The sequence below is a fragment of the Microtus oregoni genome, unplaced genomic scaffold, assembly GCF_018167655.1.
Source record: "Microtus oregoni isolate MIOR12 unplaced genomic scaffold, Mior012 000049F_ref0000343, whole genome shotgun sequence".
Taxonomy (NCBI): domain Eukaryota; kingdom Metazoa; phylum Chordata; class Mammalia; order Rodentia; family Cricetidae; genus Microtus; species Microtus oregoni.
In genome coordinates this window covers 14603476-14626272 of record NW_024543223.1, presented here as the reverse complement: position 1 = coordinate 14626272, position 22797 = coordinate 14603476, and the positions used below count along the sequence as shown (strand labels likewise).

General features: G+C 47.1%; 1 protein-coding gene across 1 annotated transcript; it reads right to left on the bottom strand.

Annotated features, from left to right (window-relative positions):
• Positions 1 to 285: 285 nt before the first annotated feature.
• On the bottom strand, positions 286 to 22086 carry Lap3 (leucine aminopeptidase 3). Its single transcript, XM_041636388.1, has 13 exons — positions 21929 to 22086; positions 20016 to 20131; positions 18442 to 18496; positions 17956 to 18061; positions 16807 to 16966; positions 15313 to 15477; positions 12287 to 12445; positions 10774 to 10898; positions 9418 to 9506; positions 5031 to 5133; positions 3148 to 3227; positions 1384 to 1493; positions 286 to 685 (listed from the first exon to the last, which is right to left on the bottom strand). Exons 1-13 carry the CDS (start codon positions 22028 to 22030, stop codon positions 496 to 498), a joined length of 1560 nt encoding a protein of 519 aa, XP_041492322.1. The 5' UTR covers positions 22031 to 22086; the 3' UTR covers positions 286 to 495.
• Between the last annotated feature and the right edge of the window lie 711 nt (positions 22087 to 22797).

The window sequence follows — 22797 nt, the reverse complement described above, 5'->3', positions numbered from 1 at the left end:
GAGACGACACTTTGTCGTGGGAACAGCCAGCCTGTAGGCATCCAGCCAGCCAGCCTCTCTCCTCATGAGAGCCGCCTTTGGGTATGCTGCCAAAGAAGGAAAACGTGTGAAGCTTGGGAACGATCCAGCCAACACTAGGGCCTTAGGTGAACCACGTGGGACACCCCAGCACCCCCAGCTTAACTGCTGAATCAAACTTCCAATAGAGGTGAAGGAAAGAAAAGAAACTACAAGTAAACTGGAAAAAGGAGCTTGTCATGTAAAATAGTAAATATGGCTTGAAAATACATACTATTACAAGATGTTTTATTAATCTAAAGGGCCTATATTCATACATATAAAATTTAGATTTTCGTGACTGAAGCATACTAAAATAATTTTGAAAATAAAAGAACAACATTCATTTTTGTCTTTGAAAGATTTTCATTCATTCAAAAATATTTTTAAGCCCAAATATCCATTTTAAGAACATGAAGGAATTTCTGAATGTTTGAACTAAGAACTGTCTTTACTGAAGCGAAGTAAGAACTCGATCAGGGTCCTCGTGGGCCGCCCACTCATGCCCTTCCGCAGATACGGAACCTCGTCCTTGTTGGTCATTACACCGGCTATGTCCAAATGCGCCCACTTTGAATGAGTCACAAACTCCCGCAGGAACGCCGCGGCTGTGCATGCACCTGCAGATCTGAAGAGAAAGGCAAAAAGGATTACTTTACCTCACATCAAAGTGCATGGAGCATTTCATCAAGTGACTTTCGGAGCCAGTGGGATGGCTGGGATAGGGAGCATGATGCACAAGCCTCACAGCCTTGAGCTGGCATACATGTGGACCAAGGGGGTTGTCCTTCAACCAGGGCCATGGCACACACATCACCCCATACCCAATATATGTCTTTTAAAAACAACAGTACATTTTTGCTGGCTAGGCTCTACTACTAAAGAGGAAAAGTTAATCCAGGACATCCAGAGAGACACAGAAAAACCCTGTCTGGAAAAACCAAAATAAAATAAAGAAAGAAAGAGGAAAACTTAAGCTCATGTAACCTATTAAGAAATTAACCGAGAAATCATTTCCAGAATATTTATTTTTAGATATGGCTTTCTAGGATAAATGCCAAATTCTAAATTACTTTACTGTATAATGAATTCCTATAGTTCCCATCACCTTGTCTTATCACTTGCTTAAAGTAACTTTTAAATTTCAAAAATTTCTAACATTAAGAGAACTGCTAGAGAAGTATTTTTAAAATGTAACAGCTCAGAAAGCTTAGAAGCACTCTACCAAAAGGAAGCTGGTTACTGTTAGAATCTTCTGTGAAAAGGTTGAGACTAGGAGGAGTTTGGAAACCCAGGATGACTGGAAAGAGACATCATTTGACATACCTGTATTTTCCAATGTTATTGACATCAGCAAGCTGGCAATCTATGACCTGTCTTGTATAATGCTCAAAGAGAGGCATCCTCCAGACTCGGTCCCCAGTCTCTATGCTGGCCTGAAGAAGACAACGTGGCAGTGTAAGGACAGACACTCTAGCTGGATGTATGGAGGAGAGACCTGTTCTGGCCTGTTACTGCAAAGCAGGGCTGTGAGAGTGATATCCAAGAGTGCTTTAGGTCACCAAAAGATTCATCTCAGAATTAGGAAATAGGGACATTGTAAAATAATCCATGCATCTGTAGGACATTTAGTAAAGTCTCAGCTTGAAGCTGTAGGCTTTGTGGGTTTAATTAGGGCAGAATACTCTGAAGAGCCCGGTCACCTTGTCTGCTGGCGACATGCATGTTAGGCGTCCATTACTGAAAACCAGAGACAAGATGAGATCACTACGCCTTGCCTAGCCTCTTATCCATCTGCTTATACTAACTGAGCGCTAGGTCACCACTGAGCCACAGCACTAACACCGCCGCCATCAAAAGGACCAGGCTAAGCAGAGCCAGGCAAGCGGACTGTACTCATTTTCAGAAGTCAAAAATAAAGTCTCAGAGTAAAAGGAAAAAAAAACAGGAATAGAACCTGTTATTTTATTTTAGGACCTAAGTATACATCAGATGGATCAGCTACCTCTGGGAAGACAGACTATGGGCTGCTGATTGTTGTCTTAAGTATGCCCGTGAATATATCATTTTAGCAGGAAAATAAATGATCTGAAAAATTCAAATGCTGTGTGTGCTATGATGACAGAGGGACACTGGGTAGTGCGAGAAGCCAGGAGAGGTTCCTGGTTCAGCATTAGGCCAACAGCTTGGCTCGTGCAGAGGCTGAGCGCGAACTTCATAAACAGACAAAGAAGGGGGAAGCATCGTCAAGTGACAAATAGATCCAGGAGCTCAAACAAACCTCATACATGTATTTATGGATTATGTGTCTACTCCCCCTGGTATGCTGCCATTACCAGCCTGTGAAAGGATACATGAGCTGCCTGGAGCTGCAGAACAGCCCCATGGAGCACTGGGGACCCGGCTATTAGCAGCCGCAGAACAGACAAGTTTTACCATGAGGACTCTGGGCATGCATCAGGACAGGAACTAAACAGTGTCCAAAGAGGATAAAGCAAACAGCTAGCAAAAAAGGCAAAGCAGGACAGACACACAAACGAGCCAGAAGAAAAGACGGTCACAGAAACCAAGGACCAGAGTCCCCAAGAGATCACTGCCACCTGTGACTAGAAACGCGCTAGGCTAGGTCAACACTGGTATTGGCAGTGAGTGGCAGGAAATGTAAGGATGGAGGATGACGGGAAGGGCACAGAGCGCAGCAGTGAAGGGACCCCTCATCCCTGACTCACTCAGCAGGGGAGTCATGTTTACAATGCTGAACCCACACACACCCTTTGGAAGGCCACTCTTTCACAAAGTTGGCCTCACACTCTGCACTTCAGGGATTATCAGTCACGGCCATGTAATTTGTCAGAAATTTTAACATCATTCTGAGGCTAGGGAAGGACAGAGAAGTGATGTCATACCTATAATTTAAGAATATCTTGAGAAAACCCAAAGCCACTGAATCAAGTTTACTGTTATGACCTATTTTCAATTCAAAGGCAACCCAACAGGAAGAAAATCACTTTAGCACACAGCTTGAACAAGCTTATTATTCAAAGGCCACAAAAATTATTATTTTTATAACTTATGGGTATATAGACTTACCTCAAAGAGTTTGTTCCACAGCCAGGACGAATTGGTAAAGACTCCAGTGGCACCTGATCCCAGGGCTATGTCCATGGCACCTGTAAGAAACAGTCCCTTGGGTCAGGACCCATTTCTTTAGGCCAGGAGGTTCCTGTTACTTAGACCACAACTGTGGTCTCTAAGTCTGTCAATGGCTCCTTCATACAAAATGTAAATAGGCTTGAGAAACTATCACTTCTATAGCTAGTTACACCTCACAAACTAGAATTCCCCTTTATTGTGGAAAATTCAGAAAAGGAAATGATAGCAATTATCATGAACAGTCCCATCCCAGGGTAAATGCCACTTATTGCTGATAGTACTTTCTAGAGTTCTAAACAGCTAAGAATATGGCCTTACTATATACCCTATATCCTCAGCTACCTGCACAGTCCTTGCACACAGCAGGAGCTAAATGCATGCTGACGGTCATTCATTTGGCATCAACTGTATGTAGCAGATAGTAATTATTTGATGCCTATGAGGCATCTATGTGGGACACGTGTGCCACATTTTAGTGAATCATTTTTGTAAAATACTTTTTAATTTTATTTTTTTAAATTTATTTATTATGTATACGGTATTCTGTCTGCATGCCAGAAGAGGGAACCTGATCAAATTACAGATGGCTGTGAGTCACCATATGGTTGCTGGGAACTGAACTCGGGATTTCTGGAAGAGCAGCTAGTGCTCTTAACCTCTGAGCCATCTCTCCAGTCCCTTAGTCAATCATTTTAATGCCTTGTTTTTAAACTTGGTCAGTTTTGATAATGTTCATTTGTCCTCAATATTTTAGGTACTGAATAGGGAGAACAAAAGCTATACAAATATTATAATGCCTACTTAAAAACATTTATGAAACTGCCATAATGAAAGTGTATCTCTGTATGCCAGATTTAAAAATTAATTACAAAGGGCAGAATTCCAAAAAATTAGAAACAAAAAGGAACTCTTAGTAAACCACTGTGCACATATGAGAGGACCAGGAAATGACTTTTGCTCCAGTAAAGGCTTCCGAGACTCGGGAAGATGAAAACAAAAGGTCCAAATGCCCTGAATTTTAATCTTGAAGAACAGACAGATTCCTAGAGAGATTTTGGAGGACATTTTGCGTTTTGGAACCGTGCAACAAGCCACCATCCACCTCTTCTCTGTCTACAGAGCCTCTACATCAGGCTGCTTCGGGGAATGCCTGCCAGAGGAGCCTGGAGCTCCCTGGAGGCTGCGGTCAGTAAGCAGTGTTACACCCATGCTGGTCCAAAGTCAGGGCTTTCTTTGCACACCGGCCACACTACTGTGTGCCCATTAAACAAAGACCTTGCTACCCCCACAATATTTTTATTTCTTAACAATTTGAAATCACAGTTTGGAAAGCTGACTGGATATCAGACATATTGATTAGTATATTAAAAATGCCACTGATTTTTAAACGTATTGATCTTTTCAGATTTGTTGTAGATGGCAGTCATAACAACAACAACAACAACAAAAGCCCACCCCTCTACTCTCTTTTAAATCTGGCTTAGTTGATTTGACCCAGTTGTTAAGTTACCACTGGAGAATCAGAAAGAAGGCTTAGTGCTTGATCCCAAGCCTGACAACCTAACTGATTCCAGCACCTACATGGTGGAGGGAGATCAAATCACAAGGTGTCCTCTGACCTCCACACACGCTGTGGCATATGTGCACAAGACAAAATAATCCCTTGTTTTTAGTAACTCTGGAATGCTTTAAGGCAACAGAACGAATACTGAGAACGGTTGTAACACAGAGGCAGTTTCTTTGGTGAAGGAAGGCCCGGAGTACAGTGTGTGCACTGCACCCAAGATTTCCTGCAGACATGACAGGGAATGGGGACTGACCTGTCAAGGTGGCAGCATTGATGATGACCTTGGGATTGAAGGTGTGTGCATAACAGAGTGCGTCGGCCAGGATGAGCCTCCCCTCAGCATCTGTGTTATCCACCTGCAGAGAAGGTCAAGAAGAGAATGTGTCAGACAACCTGAGGACTGGATATGAAACCCAGACACGATAGCTCTTGATCTTCAAGTGGGAAGAGGGCAGGGTGGTATCTGTCACGAGATAGTACAGAGTCACTTGTATTTCAGCCACAGCGGGAACATATCTAACCTGAGGGCCATGCAGGCAGTCCTGCCCTAGCTAATGACACCACACTGAAAAAGTAGGGGACTGTCTGGTCCATTTTAATGGCAAATGCTGTTAACAAGAGGAAAACTGGGAGTAGATAGCTAAAAGAGTAACAGGCTGAGCATGCAGCATGCCTGAGATCCTAGTTTCCCTCTCGAAGCACCAAACAAAATAAAGTCCTTAAGGGAGTTAAAACTGAAACTCTTAAAACTTGGGCAACCCTTTCTACCCTATTCCATTCCTTCAGTAAAGACCAGGGTCCTGAGCAGTGTCCACGTGTACATTTCTAGCCCAGTTCCCTTCCTTCCACCATGACCCCAGGGTCCTGAGCAGTGTCCACGTGTACATTTCTAGCCCAGTTCCCTTCCTTCCACCGTGACCCCAGGGTCCTGAGCAGTGTCCACGTGAACATTTCTAGCCCAGTTCCCTTCCTTCCACCATGACCCCAGGGTCCTGAGCAGTGTCCACGTGAACATTTCTAGCCCAGTTCCCTTCCTTCCACCATGACCCCAGGGTCCTGAGCAGTGTCCACGTGAACATTTCTAGCCCAGTTCCCTTCCTTCCACCATGACCCCAGGGTCCTGAGCAGTGTCCACGTGTACATTTCTAGCCCAGTTCACTTCCTTCCACCGTGACACCAGGGTCCTGAGCAGTGTCCACGTAACATTTCTAGTCCAGTTCCGTTCCTTCCACAATGACCCCAGGGTCCTGAGCAGTGTCCACGTGAACATTTCTAGCCCAGTTCCCTTCCTTCCACCATGACCCCAGGGTCCTGAGCAGTGTCCACGTGAACATTTCTAGCCCAGTTCCCTTCCTTCCACCATGACCCCAGGGTCCTGAGCAGTGTCCACGTGTACATTTCTAGCCCAGTTCCCTTCCTTCCACCATGACCCCAGGGTCCTGAGCAGTGTCCACGTGTACATTTCTAGCCCAGTTCCCTTCCTTCCACCGTGACCCCAGGGTCCTGAGCAGTGTCCACGTGTACATTTCTAGCCCAGTTCCCTTCCTTCCACCATGACCCCAGGGTCCTGAGCAGTGTCCACGTGAACATTTCTAGCCCAGTTCCCTTCCTTCCACCGTGACCCCAGGGTCCTGAGCAGTGTCCACGCGTACATTTCTAGCCCAGTTCCCTTCCTTCCACCATGACCCCAGGGTCCTGAGCAGTGTCCACGTGTACATTTCTAGCCCAGTTCCCTTCCTTCCACCATGACCCCAGGGTCCTGAGCAGTGTCCACGTGTACATTTCTAGCCCAGTTCCCTTCCTTCCACCATGACCCCAGGGTCCTGAGCAGTGTCCACGCGTACATTTCTAGCCCAGTTCCCTTCCTTCCACCGTGACCCCAGGGTCCTGAGCAGTGTCCACGCGTACATTTCTAGCCCAGTTCCCTTCCTTCCACCGTGACCCCAGGGTCCTGAGCAGTGTCCACGTGAACATTTCTAGCCCAGTTCCCTTCCTTCCACCATGACCCCAGGGTCCTGAGCAGTGTCCACGCGTACATTTCTAGCCCAGTTCCCTTCCTTCCACCGTGACCCCAGGGTCCTGAGCAGTGTCCACGTGTACATTTCTAGCCCAGTTCCCTTCCTTCCACCATGACCCCAGGGTCCTGAGCAGTGTCCACGTGAACATTTCTAGCCCAGTTCCCTTCCTTCCACCATGACCCCAGGGTCCTGAGCAGTGTCCACGTGTACATTTCTAGCCCAGTTCCCTTCCTTCCACCGTGACCCCAGGGTCCTGAGCAGTGTCCACGTGAACATTTCTAGTCCAGTTCCGTTCCTTCCACAATGACCCCAGGGTCCTGAGCAGTGTCCACGTGAACATTTCTAGCCCAGTTCCCTTCCTTCCACCATGACCCCAGGGTCCTGAGCAGTGTCCACGTGTACATTTCTAGCCCAGTTCCCTTCCTTCCACCATGACCCCAGGGTCCTGAGCAGTGTCCACGCGTACATTTCTAGCCCAGTTCCCTTCCTTCCACCGTGACCCCAGGGTCCTGAGCAGTGTCCACGCGTACATTTCTAGCCCAGTTCCCTTCCTTCCACCGTGACCCCAGGGTCCTGAGCAGTGTCCACGTGAACATTTCTAGCCCAGTTCCCTTCCTTCCACCGTGATCCCAGGGTCCTGAGCAGTGTCCACGTGTACATTTCTAGCCCAGTTCCCTTCCTTCCACCGTGACCCCAGGGTCCTGAGCAGTGTCCACGTGTACATTTCTAGCCCAGTTCCCTTCCTTCCACCGTGACCCCAGCGTCCTGAGCAGTGTCCACGTGAACATTTCTAGCCCAGTTCCCTTCCTTCCACCGTGACCCCAGGGTCCTGAGCAGTGTCCACGTGAACATTTCTAGCCCAGTTCCCTTCCTTCCACCGTGACCCCAGGGTCCTGAGCAGTGTCCACGCGTACATTTCTAGCCCAGTTCCCTTCCTTCCACCGTGACCCCAGGGTCCTGAGCAGTGTCCACGTGTACATTTCTAGCCCAGTTCCCTTCCTTCCACCATGACCCCAGGGTCCTGAGCAGTGTCCACGTGTACATTTCTAGCCCAGTTCCCTTCCTTCCACCGTGACCCCAGGGTCCTGAGCAGTGTCCACGCGTACATTTCTAGCCCAGTTCCCTTCCTTCCACCATGACCCCAGGGTCCTGAGCAGTGTCCACGCGTACATTTCTAGCCCAGTTCCCTTCCTTCCACCGTGACCCCAGGGTCCTGAGCAGTGTCCACGTGTACATTTCTAGCCCAGTTCCCTTCCTTCCACCATGACCCCAGGGTCCTGAGCAGTGTCCACGTGTACATTTCTAGCCCAGTTCCCTTCCTTCCACCGTGACCCCAGGGTCCTGAGCAGTGTCCACGCGTACATTTCTAGCCCAGTTCCCTTCCTTCCACCGTGACCCCAGGGTCCTGAGCAGTGTCCACGTGAACATTTCTAGCCCAGTTCCCTTCCTTCCACCGTGACCCCAGGGTCCTGAGCAGTGTCCACGTGAACATTTCTAGCCCAGTTCCCTTCCTTCCACCGTGACCCCAGGGTCCTGAGCAGTGTCCACGCGTACATTTCTAGCCCAGTTCCCTTCCTTCCACCGTGACCCCAGGGTCCTGAGCAGTGTCCACGTGTACATTTCTAGCCCAGTTCCCTTCCTTCCACCATGACCCCAGGGTCCTGAGCAGTGTCCACGTGTACATTTCTAGCCCAGTTCCCTTCCTTCCACCGTGACCCCAGGGTCCTGAGCAGTGTCCACGCGTACATTTCTAGCCCAGTTCCCTTCCTTCCACCATGACCCCAGGGTCCTGAGCAGTGTCCACGCGTACATTTCTAGCCCAGTTCCCTTCCTTCCACCGTGACCCCAGGGTCCTGAGCAGTGTCCACGTGTACATTTCTAGCCCAGTTCCCTTCCTTCCACCATGACCCCAGGGTCCTGAGCAGTGTCCACGTGTACATTTCTAGCCCAGTTCCCTTCCTTCCACCGTGACCCCAGGGTCCTGAGCAGTGTCCACGCGTACATTTCTAGCCCAGTTCCCTTCCTTCCACCGTGACCCCAGGGTCCTGAGCAGTGTCCACGTGAACATTTCTAGCCCAGTTCCCTTCCTTCCACCGTGACCCCAGGGTCCTGAGCAGTGTCCACGTGAACATTTCTAGCCCAGTTCCCTTCCTTCCACCATGACCCCAGGGTCCTGAGCAGTGTCCACGTGTACATTTCTAGTCCAGTTCCCTTCCTTCCACCGTGACCCCAGGGTCCTGAGCAGTGTCTGTGTGTTAAAGTTGTGCTCCACAGATGCCAGAGGAAAGAGTCAAAGTGAAGGGCTGTGTTGTCCAATTGAAACATGAGGAAAAAGTTCATCACGGCACAAGTAACTAGAAAACAGCCCATGCTTTACTGGTGTATCATGCTCTGCAGGCCAGGCCAAATATTCGTGATTTGTATGTAAAGCACTATTAGTGGGAGATACAACACGGTAGGAAAAAAATACTCAAAAATTTCCATCAAAACTAATGGCACTTTGCATGAAAGGTTCTCAGCACTAAAAGCAGCACCCTGGCCCAAAGTGCCCTGGGGTCCTAACCCATGGCACGCTGCAGCTGGGTGGTAACAGACGGCATGCTCTGTTGTCCCCTCACAAACCTGGATGGTCTTCCCGTTCCTGGCTCTGACGACGTCCCCTGGTTTGTTGGCCTTGCCACTAGGCATATTTTCACAAAGAGGAGCCAAACCTATTGATAAAACATAAAAAGGAACATGAGACACGCTTGATTCAAAAATGCTATCCTATAGGACAGGAGGCTGCCGGAGAGCCATCAAAAGCATACCAGATACAGGCTTCACTTTCAGAAGTGACTAAACTTGGTATTACCAATGGCACAACTCAGGTCAGCAGGGACATGTGTAGCATGGTCTAACTGATTCTAATCCAGAAGAAATAAATGCAAATTACAGAACACCAGCACTGACTGGACCTTTCAAACTGCCAGTGTCATGAAGGGAAGAAAGAAGAAATGGGGCTCCTGGCAACCAAACGCAATGTGCTATCTTTGCTAGGGATCAGACGTTAAAACTAAGTAAGGGGCCTGGAGAGATGGCTCGGGGTTAAGAGTGTACACTGCTCTTTCAGAGGACCTGAGTTTGATTTCCAGCACCCAGCCTGAGACTCCAGTTTCAGAGGCTCTGATGCAATCTTCTGGCCTCCCTGGGCAACTGAATTTACATGTACACAGAACCACACACTGACACAAACACACATAATAGAAAATACCAAATATAAACAAAATGGCCTTTTTTTGGACTACTGGGAAACTTATTAGGTTACTGTATAGATCCTTTTGAAATGTAACTATTATCATTACATAGAATGTTCTTCTGCTTAGGAGACATGTTAAAAATACTCAGAGGTAGAAACATGTAGAAATGTCAGCATCTTGAGTTCCAGTAACAGTTCTGGTCAGATGGGTTTAAAGTACCATTTTACCTTCCTCACACACAAGGGATGAAACCCAACTCTCTCTTCCTTTTAACCTTGCTATAAACTCCGGGCACTGCTTCTGGAGGTTTGCATGTGCAATTCCAGGAGACCCTGCACACTAATTGCTTATTCTGTGTCAGGAAAGTAATCGACCACAGTCCTGGGAGGCCGTCAGTAAATGAGCCAGGGATGGTAAAGATGACGCCCTCCACTCCGGGGACTTAGTTTGTCTTGCGGGAGTAAAGTACCAACATGACATATGTGTTCTTGATGGCTAACCACTTTTGCCTAAGTAAAACAAATCAATACAAGTTACAGCTTGCTGGCTGCAAAACACATTTAGCCCAGTCACCTCAGACAGAAAATATTTATTTCAGCCAAACAGCTTCCGCTTGATGAAAAGCTGTGTAAAAATGCCTTTTGGTCTTTTTAGAAGGAAGGAAATGGTTTGATGCTTCAGTTCCACCATCAGACTAGACTTTGGAAGCACTTCACAAAGCAACAACCTGTGTCCTACTTACCTATGATATTAATGGGCAGATTGAGCTTCGCGGCAGACACAATGGCTGAGCAGATTGTGGCAGCTCCTCCCATGTCGGCCCGCATGAGGTCCATGTTTGCAGAAGGCTTGATGGAGATACCGCCACTGTATGGAGGAGGGGATAGTGTGCAACAATAGTAAGAGCGAAGCTGAGAGCCCGAATCACTTTCTTAAAACCAGAGACATGGTCAGTGAGATGCCAAGGGTGATGAGCTGTGTTCGATCCCCTGACCCACATGGTGGAAGGCAAGAACGGTTTCCTCTGACTTCCTTAAGACTGCTGTGGTACTTGGGTCCCCACGTGCATACATACCATGCATAATAAATAAGTAAAATGTTAAAAAAAAAAAGTTATCCATGTGGTGCTGTATGCCTCCAATCCCAGAATTCGGGAGGCTAAAGCAGGATTTCAACTGAGGCCAGATTGGGTAATGTAGCGAGACTGTCTCAAAAAACAAACCAAAGCAAACTCCTATAGAAACTCAGAGTTCACTACCACACAAAAGCACCACACATAGTCAAATTTCTAAATTTGTAATCTGAATTAGTTCAATTCTGTAGCCTTTATAAAGACAAAAAATCCTTCCAGAAACATGGATAAGTGAGGGAGGTCCTTTTATTTCTATTTGGATGAAACTTGACCAGGTGCCACTGGAAACATCACCATCTCACAGGCATTGGGATTAAAGGTGTACTACTACACCTTGAATTTACAGAGATCTGTTTGCCTCTGCCTTCTAGGCACTGGGATTAAAGGCGTGTGCTACCACACCTTGAAGTCACAGAGGTCAGTCTCCCTCTGCCTCCCAAGTGTGTACTACCACACCCAACAACTCTCTTCCTTTTTTTTTTTTTTGTTTTTGTTTTTATGTTTTTTACTTTTAAGAACTCCAACTTTTAGCCTGCACCAATCCATCTCTGCTTCCTATCAGTAACATCTGATACCTACAAAGATTGTCTTTCAGGGAAAAAAAAAAAGAAAACTTTTTGATTTGATTAGCCCATGAAACCCAAAGGTCATTAACTATGAAGAAAAGCTGACGAGCTCCTCTCAAGCACACAGGACAAGAAGGGAATAGTTCTTCTGACACCTGCTGGTGGTAGACGGCTACTGAATGGGAAGAGGCATAAGGAAGGTATCTATGTGTGACGTGCATGTGTATCTGGGCAATGCATGCTAGCATGTGTGTGGGCATGCCAAGCACTCTGCTGGCTGAGCCATCTCCCCAACCCCAAATGGTATGACTTTAACAAATGACTTCTGAATTGTGGTTTCCTCACCCGTTGGTCACAAAAGCTCACAGGGCTAAGAGCAGGACCATGATCTATAAAATTCCTAATTATCTTTGGCATATAAAAGTACTGCAATTCAAAATCAGCAGCACGATATGTTTACTATAATGCGTAAGACCCGGTAAAATCCCATCTTATGAATCTCACTATCATACACAGCATTCATTAAAACAGGGCACGCAGACACCCCCACGAAGTACCTGTCAAAGGTAATTCCCTTCCCCACAAACACCAGGGGTGCTTCAGTTGCATTGGGACTGCCTGTGTAGTGTATTTCCAAGAAGACTGGTGGTTCTTCGGACCCCTTGGCCACACTTAGAAACGAGCCCATTTCTTGTTTCTCTATCCAAGACTTGGGTCTACAGCGCAGAGAGAGGGAAAAGGGGAGATACAATTACATATTCCAAAACAATTTAGAAAAATTTCAACAAAATGCTAAAAAAAAGTACAACACACAAATTATTCAGGACCTGGTACACTCAGAAATAGGGCAGCTGCTTAGTATGCACAGGCCAGGAGCTCCATCCCCAGCATCAGGGGAAAAACACTGGACACAGGCTGAAGGTGCCAGTGATCACAGCCTATTGCTTGCTTCTGTCTACTCACAGGCAGAAGGCTTGACTCCGGACACTTTAATTGTAAAATGAGATCAGGCTCTCCCCTACCAAGGATTACACAACTCAGAGAACGGGTTCGTGGTAACTAATACAGTATTAGGTAACAGAGTGTTTAGTCAATAAATAACAGTCCTCCTCAATCTACTCAGGTATTTCTGGTTTTAATTTGAAAATGAAGTTAGCAAGGCCGTGAGTCTACAAAGGGGAAGTTAAAGATTGTTAAAGCATCTAGTTTTATTTTTGTTTTATTAATAATGGCACACACACAAAATAAACCCACAAAACTAAACAAAGCTATCCTATATCAACAGGAGTAAAATATCCTGTATCTTTGCAGTCTTTCAATGCTGGCACACCACTGCTCATAGCTCCAAGTGCAATTTGAGATGTCTGTGAATGGAAAACTACTTAGTGCTCGATAAACACAGGCTCAGCGCAGGCAGGTAACGTGAACCCACACCTCAGTGCAAACTAGAACACAGACGCCATATTGCTATTCTTTCTAGGGTAAGGAATAAGAGTTCCGTATTGATTTCTAGCCACAATAACATGGTCTGTATTTCAGACAGACTAACACTAGCCAGATCCAAGGACTACTCAAGCACTTGCCCACCCCTTAAGTCTGACTATTACACTAAAATTGCCATCGTTATTTCAAAGGGAAACCAGACACATACGTCTCATCAAAAGAAACACGGCTGTACCCTGTAGGCATTCCCAATCCCAAGCTTAGTACCTGGTGTTTTATTGCTGTCTTGCCCTCCGGAAGAACTGTGTTTCTTTGATGCAGACCCACCTACCTTGAATGGGGTGTGGTACAGCCGCATCATAGCATGAGTCACAGGCCACCCATGCATTATGCTGGTCTCTATCTGAACTCTCCTTCCCTCTGCTCACCCACAAGCCTTGCTGTTTCCAAGACTACTGCACACCTTACCTGAAGCCTGGTCTGCTAACATTTAAAGTGACTTTTAGGACTCTGCTGGGCTCCACTTTCACTCCCAGCCCTCATCCTGCTCCTGCAGCACCCGCCCCTACCTGCAAATCTTATGCATTCCCTGACCTGCAGCATCACCACTACTCACTGACACAGCAGAGCAATGGCATCCCCTCCGAGACAGGACATGGCCACAGAGCCTACCCACAGATACAGACTTAACACATGGGAACTACTCAAGGCATCCTAGCAAGCTCTCAATCTGTGTTTCCTACACATTATTTTTTTCTTCATTCTGTCTAAATAGGGACTTTCCTTAAAACAAAACAAAATAAAACAAAAACAATAACAAAAAACTCTAATCACAATTAAGTACTGAAGAATCCCCTTAAATGAAAAAACTGCCTTGAAAAATAATTTTGAAAATGAAGTAAAACAAGTATCTGTTAATTTATTTTAATCAGAAGCTCCAATAGCTCAAACTTGCGTGTTTAACAGATTGCAGAGAATTCTCAAAAGTGAAATAGAAACCAAAGGATTGTACTTCAAGTCCTATCACCCAGCACTGACAAGCATTGGGAGGCCTGGGAATGTGACCCCACAAGGTAGCCAAGGTCATGAGCAGGTGGGTTCTCACTCTCCGCCCAGTCAGCACTCTGCACTCTTGCATCATACACAGAAATGTAGAAAGGATAACACATCAAAACACGTAAGCTCCTTAAATGTTAACCAGGGCTGGAGAGAGGGCTTAGTGGTTAAGAATACTGGCTGACCTTCCAGAAGACCCAGGTTCAATTCCTAGGTCCCATATAGCTCATAACTGCTGTAACACTAATTCCTGGGGATCCAGCACCCTCTTCTGATCTTCTGTGTACAATGCATGCACATAGTACACAGACATATATGCAGGTTAAATACCCATACACGTAAAATAAAAATTATTTTAAAAAAGTTAATCAGTTACCATTTGACCTAGGAACTCAACTCCCATATCTTTACTCAAGAGAAATGAACTGTATAGTAAGCAAAGCATGTCTCAACAGAATGGATTAAAAAAAAATCACACAACACAGTATGAAGTTGTGGAACCATCTTACAAGAGAGGGGAAAAACCCTAGAGCAACCTTGTAACTCTCTATCTGGCCTTGTGTATAGCTGCTAGTGGTCTCAATTTACTCCTTTGAACACAGTTCAATTTTTGGATCTCACTTGTGTTGGTCAGGGTTTCTGTTGCTGAGATAAAACACCATAGCCATAAGCAACTTGGGGAAGGAAGTTTATTTCAGCTTACACTTCCAGGTAGTAGTCCATCCCTGAGAAAAGTCAGGGCAGGAACTCAAGCAGGGCTGGCACCTGGAGGCAAGAGCTGATGCAGAAGCCATGGAGGGCTGCTGCTTACTGCCTGCTCCCCATGGCTCGCTCACTCTGCTTTCTTATAGAACCCAGCACCACCAGCTCTGGGATGGCACCACCACACTAAGCTGGGCCCTCTCACATCAACTGTCAATCAAGAAAATACACCACAGGTTTATCCACAGATCAGTCTGGTTGGGGCATTTTTCCCAGTTGAGGTTCCCTCTTCCAAAGTGACTCAGATTGATCTAAAACCAAACAGCACACACTGCTCTTTTTGCTTTACATCCCCTGAGTCTATGACAAAATCATAAATTACCTGATATGGACCTCTGCTTTACTACTGGCACTTTTGATACTTTTTTCAATAATTTCAGCAAATTTGGTTGGCGTCATCTCATTGGCTGGGGACTCCATCAGCTGGCGGGCCAAGTTCTGTCCAGAAGCAAAGAGGACCCCTTTCTCCCAAGCCTCCTGATCACCGCTGTGGAAGAAAAGAGTTACTCTCAAACAACATCAAGAGCACTGACCTTTCTACAAACAAAGAATGATTGCACAAGTCCTAGAGCCATTCTGTGAGCAAGAAAACAGGTCCCACTGAAGAAGCAGGTGAGATGTGGCTACACAGCAAGCTTCAAGGATCTCCCCCTGCATAATTAAAAATGGGGGGTGGAGAGTCACAGATATTTGCAGCTGTAAACGCATATGCAAAGGTTATGTAGATTCCTATCCAGAGCCCAGTTCACTGCAAAGAGACATCAGTCCCAAGTCCTAACTGTGAGACCAGCATGCAGCAAGCACTCAGATGTGGAGTTGTAGGCTCTGCAGCCTCACTGTGCCTGGATAAAGGCTCTAAATCCCAGCCCACCGGACAGCGAGGATTAGCGTTACAAGAGAATGCAGTAGGGTGATGTTGAATGGCCCTAGTTCTTTGACAGCAGTTAATATGGGCAACATGGAAATGGACAAATAAGAGCTGGCACCTCAGAACATTCACCATGTGCTACCCACTTGACATATTTGTCTTTCAGTTTTCATACAAACTGATGATGAGTCAGGACTGAAGGCACACGCCTCTATTTGTGGCACTGTGAGTTCAAGGCTAGTCTAAGGACATACAGTGAGATCTTCTCCCAGAACACAAAACTCTACACCAGGATTACAACTCTCCTATACAAATGAAGAAATAACGGAGGTTATCCCAAGAAAGTGACAGAGACAGGATTCAAATGCAGGTTGACTGCAGAGCCTTCATTCCTGGCCACTCTCTAACCGACACTATCACTGTTCTATGCCAAGAGCAACCCACTAGCCTCACGGCTCCTGGGACTGAAGATCTTTCATTGTCTATTACTGACAGCAGAGACCTGTCCCTTCAAAACTACAACAGGGCTAGAATAACTGTGATCAGTTATCTTCTGAAAGCATCTCCTACCATGGACCACAAAGGCAAATGGAACACTGTCAACCATATAGATCCAACATTCAGCATGTTAGGAGATGTGAGTTCAATGGGGAGGACTTGGATTACAGCTCACTAGGATATTCTATCGAGTCATTCCTCCTTCTGGGGAAGAGCCAACATTGTGAATGCTTCTTAGTTACCAGCAAGTACAGAGCATTCTCAGGAGCCACGGAGGAATCACACACATGCAAGAGTCAGGAGCAGAGCTTGGGGACATTACCATAGTGTAAAGAGGGCCAAGACACTAAGGAGGACACACACAAGCCACACAGTGCTGCTGGACACTGGAAGCAGGCACGCTGTCAGATGCCAGGGAGTGCCACCCACACCCCGATTTCCTTCCATCACCTTCCGTAGAGCTTCGCTGATACAGCAACCTTCTTTTTCTGCTTTAGGTCATCAAACTCATAGAGACCAAGCACAGCTCCTTCTGCAGCAGCCTGAGCATCTCCACAGGGATCCACCTCCACGGAAGGCAGCTCCAGGTCTTGAACTTGCCTGCATCCCGCTTCAGAATGACAGCAGAAACAGAAAACCAAGTCAGCGCACAGCAGAGGCACGAGGTGGAGTGCCCGGGAACAGAACGGATGATTGATGGTTCTGGCTCTAAATTTTCATCTCCCCTTCCATAAAGTGTGCATGAGTATGTGCTCACAGAGAGGGCAGAGGTCAAAGGCACAGCTCCTCATAAATGGGGAGAGACCCTCAGAGAGAGGCGGATATTACCAGTAGCATTTCTGAGTTTCCTGATAAAGCTTCCCAACTGCCAGATTAAAGGGACCAAGAAATGATGACACCAAAGTTACACCCAAGCAACTGAGTAGAGACCATCAATCATTAACAGCATTTATAAGAGTGTGTCAGCAAAAACTCTCAAATAAAAGTTAGAAATGCCTACTTAACTCCGAAAGTAAACTTAATAAGCATCTGTGACAGATCCAGGGCCAAGGATTAGTTACACAAATTACCGCCGCCCCAGAGTGTTTCTCAAGGTGCATTTGGGGCAGTCGTCCTGTGGGACAGGCTCTCCTCGCTACTAAGCAACAAAGTGACTCAGCGGCCTCAGTCTCAGTTCCCCCAACCCACCGGGGACAGGCCTGTGCCTTTCGCTAGCAATGAGAAAGTAGCCCACACTCTGCTCCTGTTTTCTTTGATTTGTAAATATAACAATTCTATGTTATCTAAAGGCTGGGCAACACTAGTTGCATTACAAAATGGAAAACTGTCTACAAATCACGATTTCTGAAGGAATACAGTTTTAAGAAGAAATGGTAGCAAACCACCCAACAGAAATCAGAAATACTAAAAGTGTCATAAGCTAGCCTCTTTACCTAGGTACGGTCAACATATTCACATAAACTGAACTCGTTGAGCTATGGCATGCGAGCATGTAAGCAGGGTAAGGGTGAAGGCAGTGACAGAAGAGGGAAGGAAGACCATCTTAAGGAATGGACCCTTGAGAACCTTCAGCCTTTAAAACATAAAGAGCAAGCGAACCTGCAACAGCAGCTCTGATGTTTTCTTTGCCTTCGTTCCAGTTTTCCTGCTCATCGAATCCAGCCGATCTCTTGCCAAGGCCGACTACCACCACACTGGGAAAGTCCTAGTCCACAAACACAGCCAGTTAGCCACCGCGAACTCTTTAAACAGCTCCTCACCAGACGGGAATGCCAGAGGGAGGCGGCTGTCACAGAGTCACTAAGAGTAGCCCTGGGTGCCGATGAGCACAACAGCTGTGACAGGCAGAGGGAGAGCAATTCTCCAAGTAACTCTGCGCGAGGAGGTGGTCTCCCTTCACACTGAGGAGACAAGCTAGAGACAGCCACCCCCTTCATGAGCATAAGCAGTGCTTCCGCCTAACACAGCAACGAAGCTGTACGATCAAACACAAGAGCTCTAGCATGACTAGGCAGCCACACGAATGAGCATACATGGGAGGTCCAACATGGATTTTGCCAAATGAACATGACTTTCATTTCGTACCTCATGTAGACCATAGAAGGTTCGGGTTTTGCCTGCCTTCAGAGGAGGTCCCGATCTGAAGCAAGAGGAAATGGTTGTTTCAACATTACAATCTGTGCTGGTCTCTTGGTCAATGACCTAAGCATGAGCAGGACACACTTGCTAACTTTCTGTTCTGGGCTTCCCTTCCAGCTTCACAGAATGCACACAGGCCAGGCTCCTCAGACACAGCCCAGCACTTCCACCTCTGAAAGTACTGAGTCAGTTTCCAGGTTACACGGGACAGGAACATCAATAATAATAAATAGTAATAATAAAAACAACAACAACAATAAGGAAGCCGGGTGTGGTGGGTCATGCCTGTAATTCCAGAACTTGGGAGGCTGAGGAAGGACTGCCATGAGTTGGAGGCCAACCTGGACGACACAGTGGGTTCTGGTTTAGCCTAGACTACCAAATGTGGCCAAGGCCTTTTTTTTTTTTTTTTTTTTTAGCAATGCCATAGATGGGCAAGGGGATCTGAGCACTGGATAGTGACTGTACTAAATAATGGAAACCTTTTTAATAAAAACACCAAGATGAAAACCAGAGTGGTGACCAAAGCAGCTGAGTTGACAGCACCATCTCCAGTGTTTCCCACATACTGTTTACTGAGATAGATGAGAGACATGGCAATTTCCACACAAAAGAGGGATCCCACAGCCAGAGACTCAGGCTTTAGCCAATGGTGACCCTGCAGCAAGACCAGAGCACTCTGGACTCTTAACAGCTCAGCTTCTGGATTAATGATTTAAGGTATCTGTGAAGGACTACCAACTAAGCAGAGGTACAAGTCCTAAAGAATCAGATGACACCTGATACCCTCTAACACAGTCTATAACCTGAGTAGCAGGTAGTTGGGGCTTATGTAGCTCTCTTCCTGCCAAATGTGGCCAGCAACTCTATAGTTTCCCTACTTCCTCCCAGACCTCACTAATCTAGGAGAGGTCAGACCTCAGACCCTCTGCAGACTGAATTTCTTGCTAATCAGGTAATCCTCTTCTACTTTAACATTTGAAAGGCCATCAAGGTCCAGCCAGGCAATCAAAGGGCAGGGCCTTAGGCTGTTGTTAACTGGTGGGGCAATTTTAGAGGCTGGTACCAGACAGGAAAGCGGGGACTGCAAAGCCAAGCCCAGGGAGTGGGCTGAGGAAATCTGTTCCTTTCTGGATCCCTGTCAATCCTTCATAAAAAGTTTGTGATCTGGCTAGAAATCACATGACTTCCCAGAACTAGAGACCCACCCACGCTGAGACAACTGCCCAGCTTCTTCCAGAACCCACTTTCATTTTCAGAGATCCAGCTAGCCAGGGCCCCACTAACTTTACGTGACACTCTGAAAGAATCTCTGTCAATCTTGGGATCTTTAAGAACTGGACCCCACCCCGTGGCACTGCTCTCTCTCTCTCTCTCTCTCTCTCTCTCTCTCCAGAGAATGAGGCAGGTGCATCTCCGTGAGTTTGATGACCAGGACAGTCACAGCTACCTTGTGAGACCCTGTTTCACAAATCAACAAACACACACACAAAAGGAACCCCAAATATAGTAATACTTACATGTTCAACATTTCTCTCAGCTTTCCAGCCACCAACTTATTAAAACTCTCTCCTGCACTTGTAAACTGGGGTATGTCATCCTCTTTGTCTTTGGAATAAATTCCTAAAACAAGACCCTGAGAAAATTAAGAAAGACAAATACAGTCAGAGTGCATTCCTTAGAAGACTAAGACTGCCCAAACTCTAGAAGGGGCAAACAATTCCATTAAAAATGTGTCCTCCCCAAGGGGGCAAGAGCAGAGGCAGACCCCAGCAGCCCCTACTTCAGCAGCTGAAATCCCTGCCAGGACCAGACTGGACCTGGTGTGTGAGAAACATTGGGCCCCACCCTAAACACGAAAGTCACTTGTTTCTGATACACTGTTTCACATTTACAATCCCTTTAAAGACCTGGTGTTTTGACTATGACAGTCATTGGGTTGGCTGCAGGACTTTGTACCTGCAGAAATGTCAGGGGAAGGCTCCAAAAACCTGAGATTTAGAGCACTTCAGATTTCAGTTTAAGGATGCTCCCACTGTCTAGGAAGTAGCCTGTCAATCAGGTGGGGGGAAACATGCAACTCTGCAGGGCCTTCTCAAGCACTGAGTGGTGGGGCCCCCGCATCTCCCTCACAACTGTCAGGCCCCAGACATCTGAAAGAGGATGTAAAGCCACTACTCATCATTTGCTTGCACACGGCAATTCCAGACTTTTAAAATACTGTTTCCCATGCTGGGTGGTGGTGGCACAGCCTTTAATCCCAGCACTGGAAGGCAGAGTCCAGGTGAACTTTTGAGTTCAAGGCCAGCCTGGTTTACAGAGCAAGTTCCAGGATTAAACAGAAACCCGTCTCAGAAAACAAAAACAACAACAAAAAAAAACCAACAAAAGACCAAAACCCTGAAACCTAGTTTCTGACACACTAGCGCCTGGGTGGTAAAACTTCAACAATGCGCATGCCTTCTTTTTGGGGCCTTAGCCCTTTCCAAAATCCCCAGTACTCAGGCCACACAGTGCCTCATCTTTTTGCCCAAGAAATCTGGCTTCCTTGGCACAGTAACTAAGAGGTTCTAGTTGTCCCCAAATTGTTTGTTCCCGGGGTTTCACGAAACCAAGCTGCGACTGTTCACTGTTACTGAGCAGACCAGACCGACCACAGGGTTGGAAACTGTACTGACGGGTGTCCGTCTAAGCCCCCCCCCCCCCCGCCCCACTATCTGTGATACCTGAAGCGGACCTGTGCCCACCTGGAACATTCCTCCCTCACCAGGTCTTCAAAGCAAGACTCATTCGGATGAGCCAGCACCCTTCCAGACCCTTCCTTCACGTGTAAAAGTAGAGTTCATAATTTCTCACAGCCCAACTAGATGGCGAAGATGCTCTTTCAATTGCAAGATGACCTCTCTGGACAATGTCCTTTTCCCCAGAAACTGCTTTTCTCCAGAAACCCAATCCAACAGCTTACTCCCCTGGGGCCTTTCCTGACATTTCACTTCAGCAGGGGGAGGGGTCCCGACCCTGTGACTCAGGGACCTTAGCTGACTTTGGAACAATCCTGCCGCTGTCCTTTCTAGGGTCTCGGCGAGGACTCAAAGATTCGACGAAGTAGGCGCGGGTAATTTTTAGGAGCTCAGTTGGATGGACGAGTCTGTAAAGACTGCTAGGTGGAGCGTGCGGTTCTGATCGGAGTTCAGAACCCAGCACTGTCCAGGAAGGAGGAGGGGCGCGCCCTCCGCAAGCAGCACCGATCGTCCTCGCCGCAGCCCGGGCTCTGGCTGGCGCCCTGCAAACTCAGGGAACTTTTTTTTATTCCGCTCAATTGTGCAACTTGATCCGTCCGTCCTACACACCGCGGCCTGGACCAGCCTGGCCACCCCGCCGCCCGGAGCCAAGGCAGCACGCGCGGCCTCCCGGCAGAGCCGACCCCACTCACCTTCGTCATGTCTGCGGTGGACAGACCCCGATCCCAGAGACGTCTCACTCCCAGGCGGCGGAGCGCGACTCGCGCGGCAGCCGGAAGAGGCAGCGGGAACATCTTCTCGGCTCGGCCCACCGCGCCGCCCTCCAGAGAGAGCACGTGGCGCGAGGGCGGGCGCGCGCCTGGGGGCGGGACCTCCGGAGTGTCCGGACGCGCGCCTGGGAAAAGAAGGACAGGTGCAGGGGCGGGGCTGCCGGCCACTGGGCGGAGACACACTAACGCGCCTTGGGGGCGGGGCAGCAGGACCATGGGGCGGGGCTTTCTGTGATTTGGGGAGGGGCGGGCAGCGTGAGGCGTGGTTTCTGCTGGCTCAGGGGCGTGTGGGTCTGCCCTTGCAAGTGCCAGAAGCCTGAGAAATTGGTATAAGACAGATTAATAGAAGTTTGTGAATTTTATTTAACAAGTTTGTGTGTACATGGAAGCCCTTACAGAAAAATGAGGATTCTGAAAATGGTTAGGTCTAAGTGCTTTTATTGAATGAAGGGTAATGGTTCTGAAGATAACTAAGTGTAAAAAAAGAAAAAAACCTAAGAGAATGTAAGGATTAGCTCTAAACAAGGCTCGTTTGTGCAAATTTCTGTCTTCCTTAACTCCTCACCTCTGGTGATAGTATTTGGAGATAGCGTAGTTTATATGGGAGTTTTTAAGTCCTACTTTGGGTTTAGGAGACCCAAAGATGGCTCTTCTTGCATTTGCTACTGTTCAAATTGCCTTTAGCACAAAATATTTATGCCCAAATGGTGTACTTTAAGGTAGCACATATTCCATCCTTCTTTATCTAGTTGGGGGCATAAAGTACAAAACCTGTTTTAAAGATCGTTTTA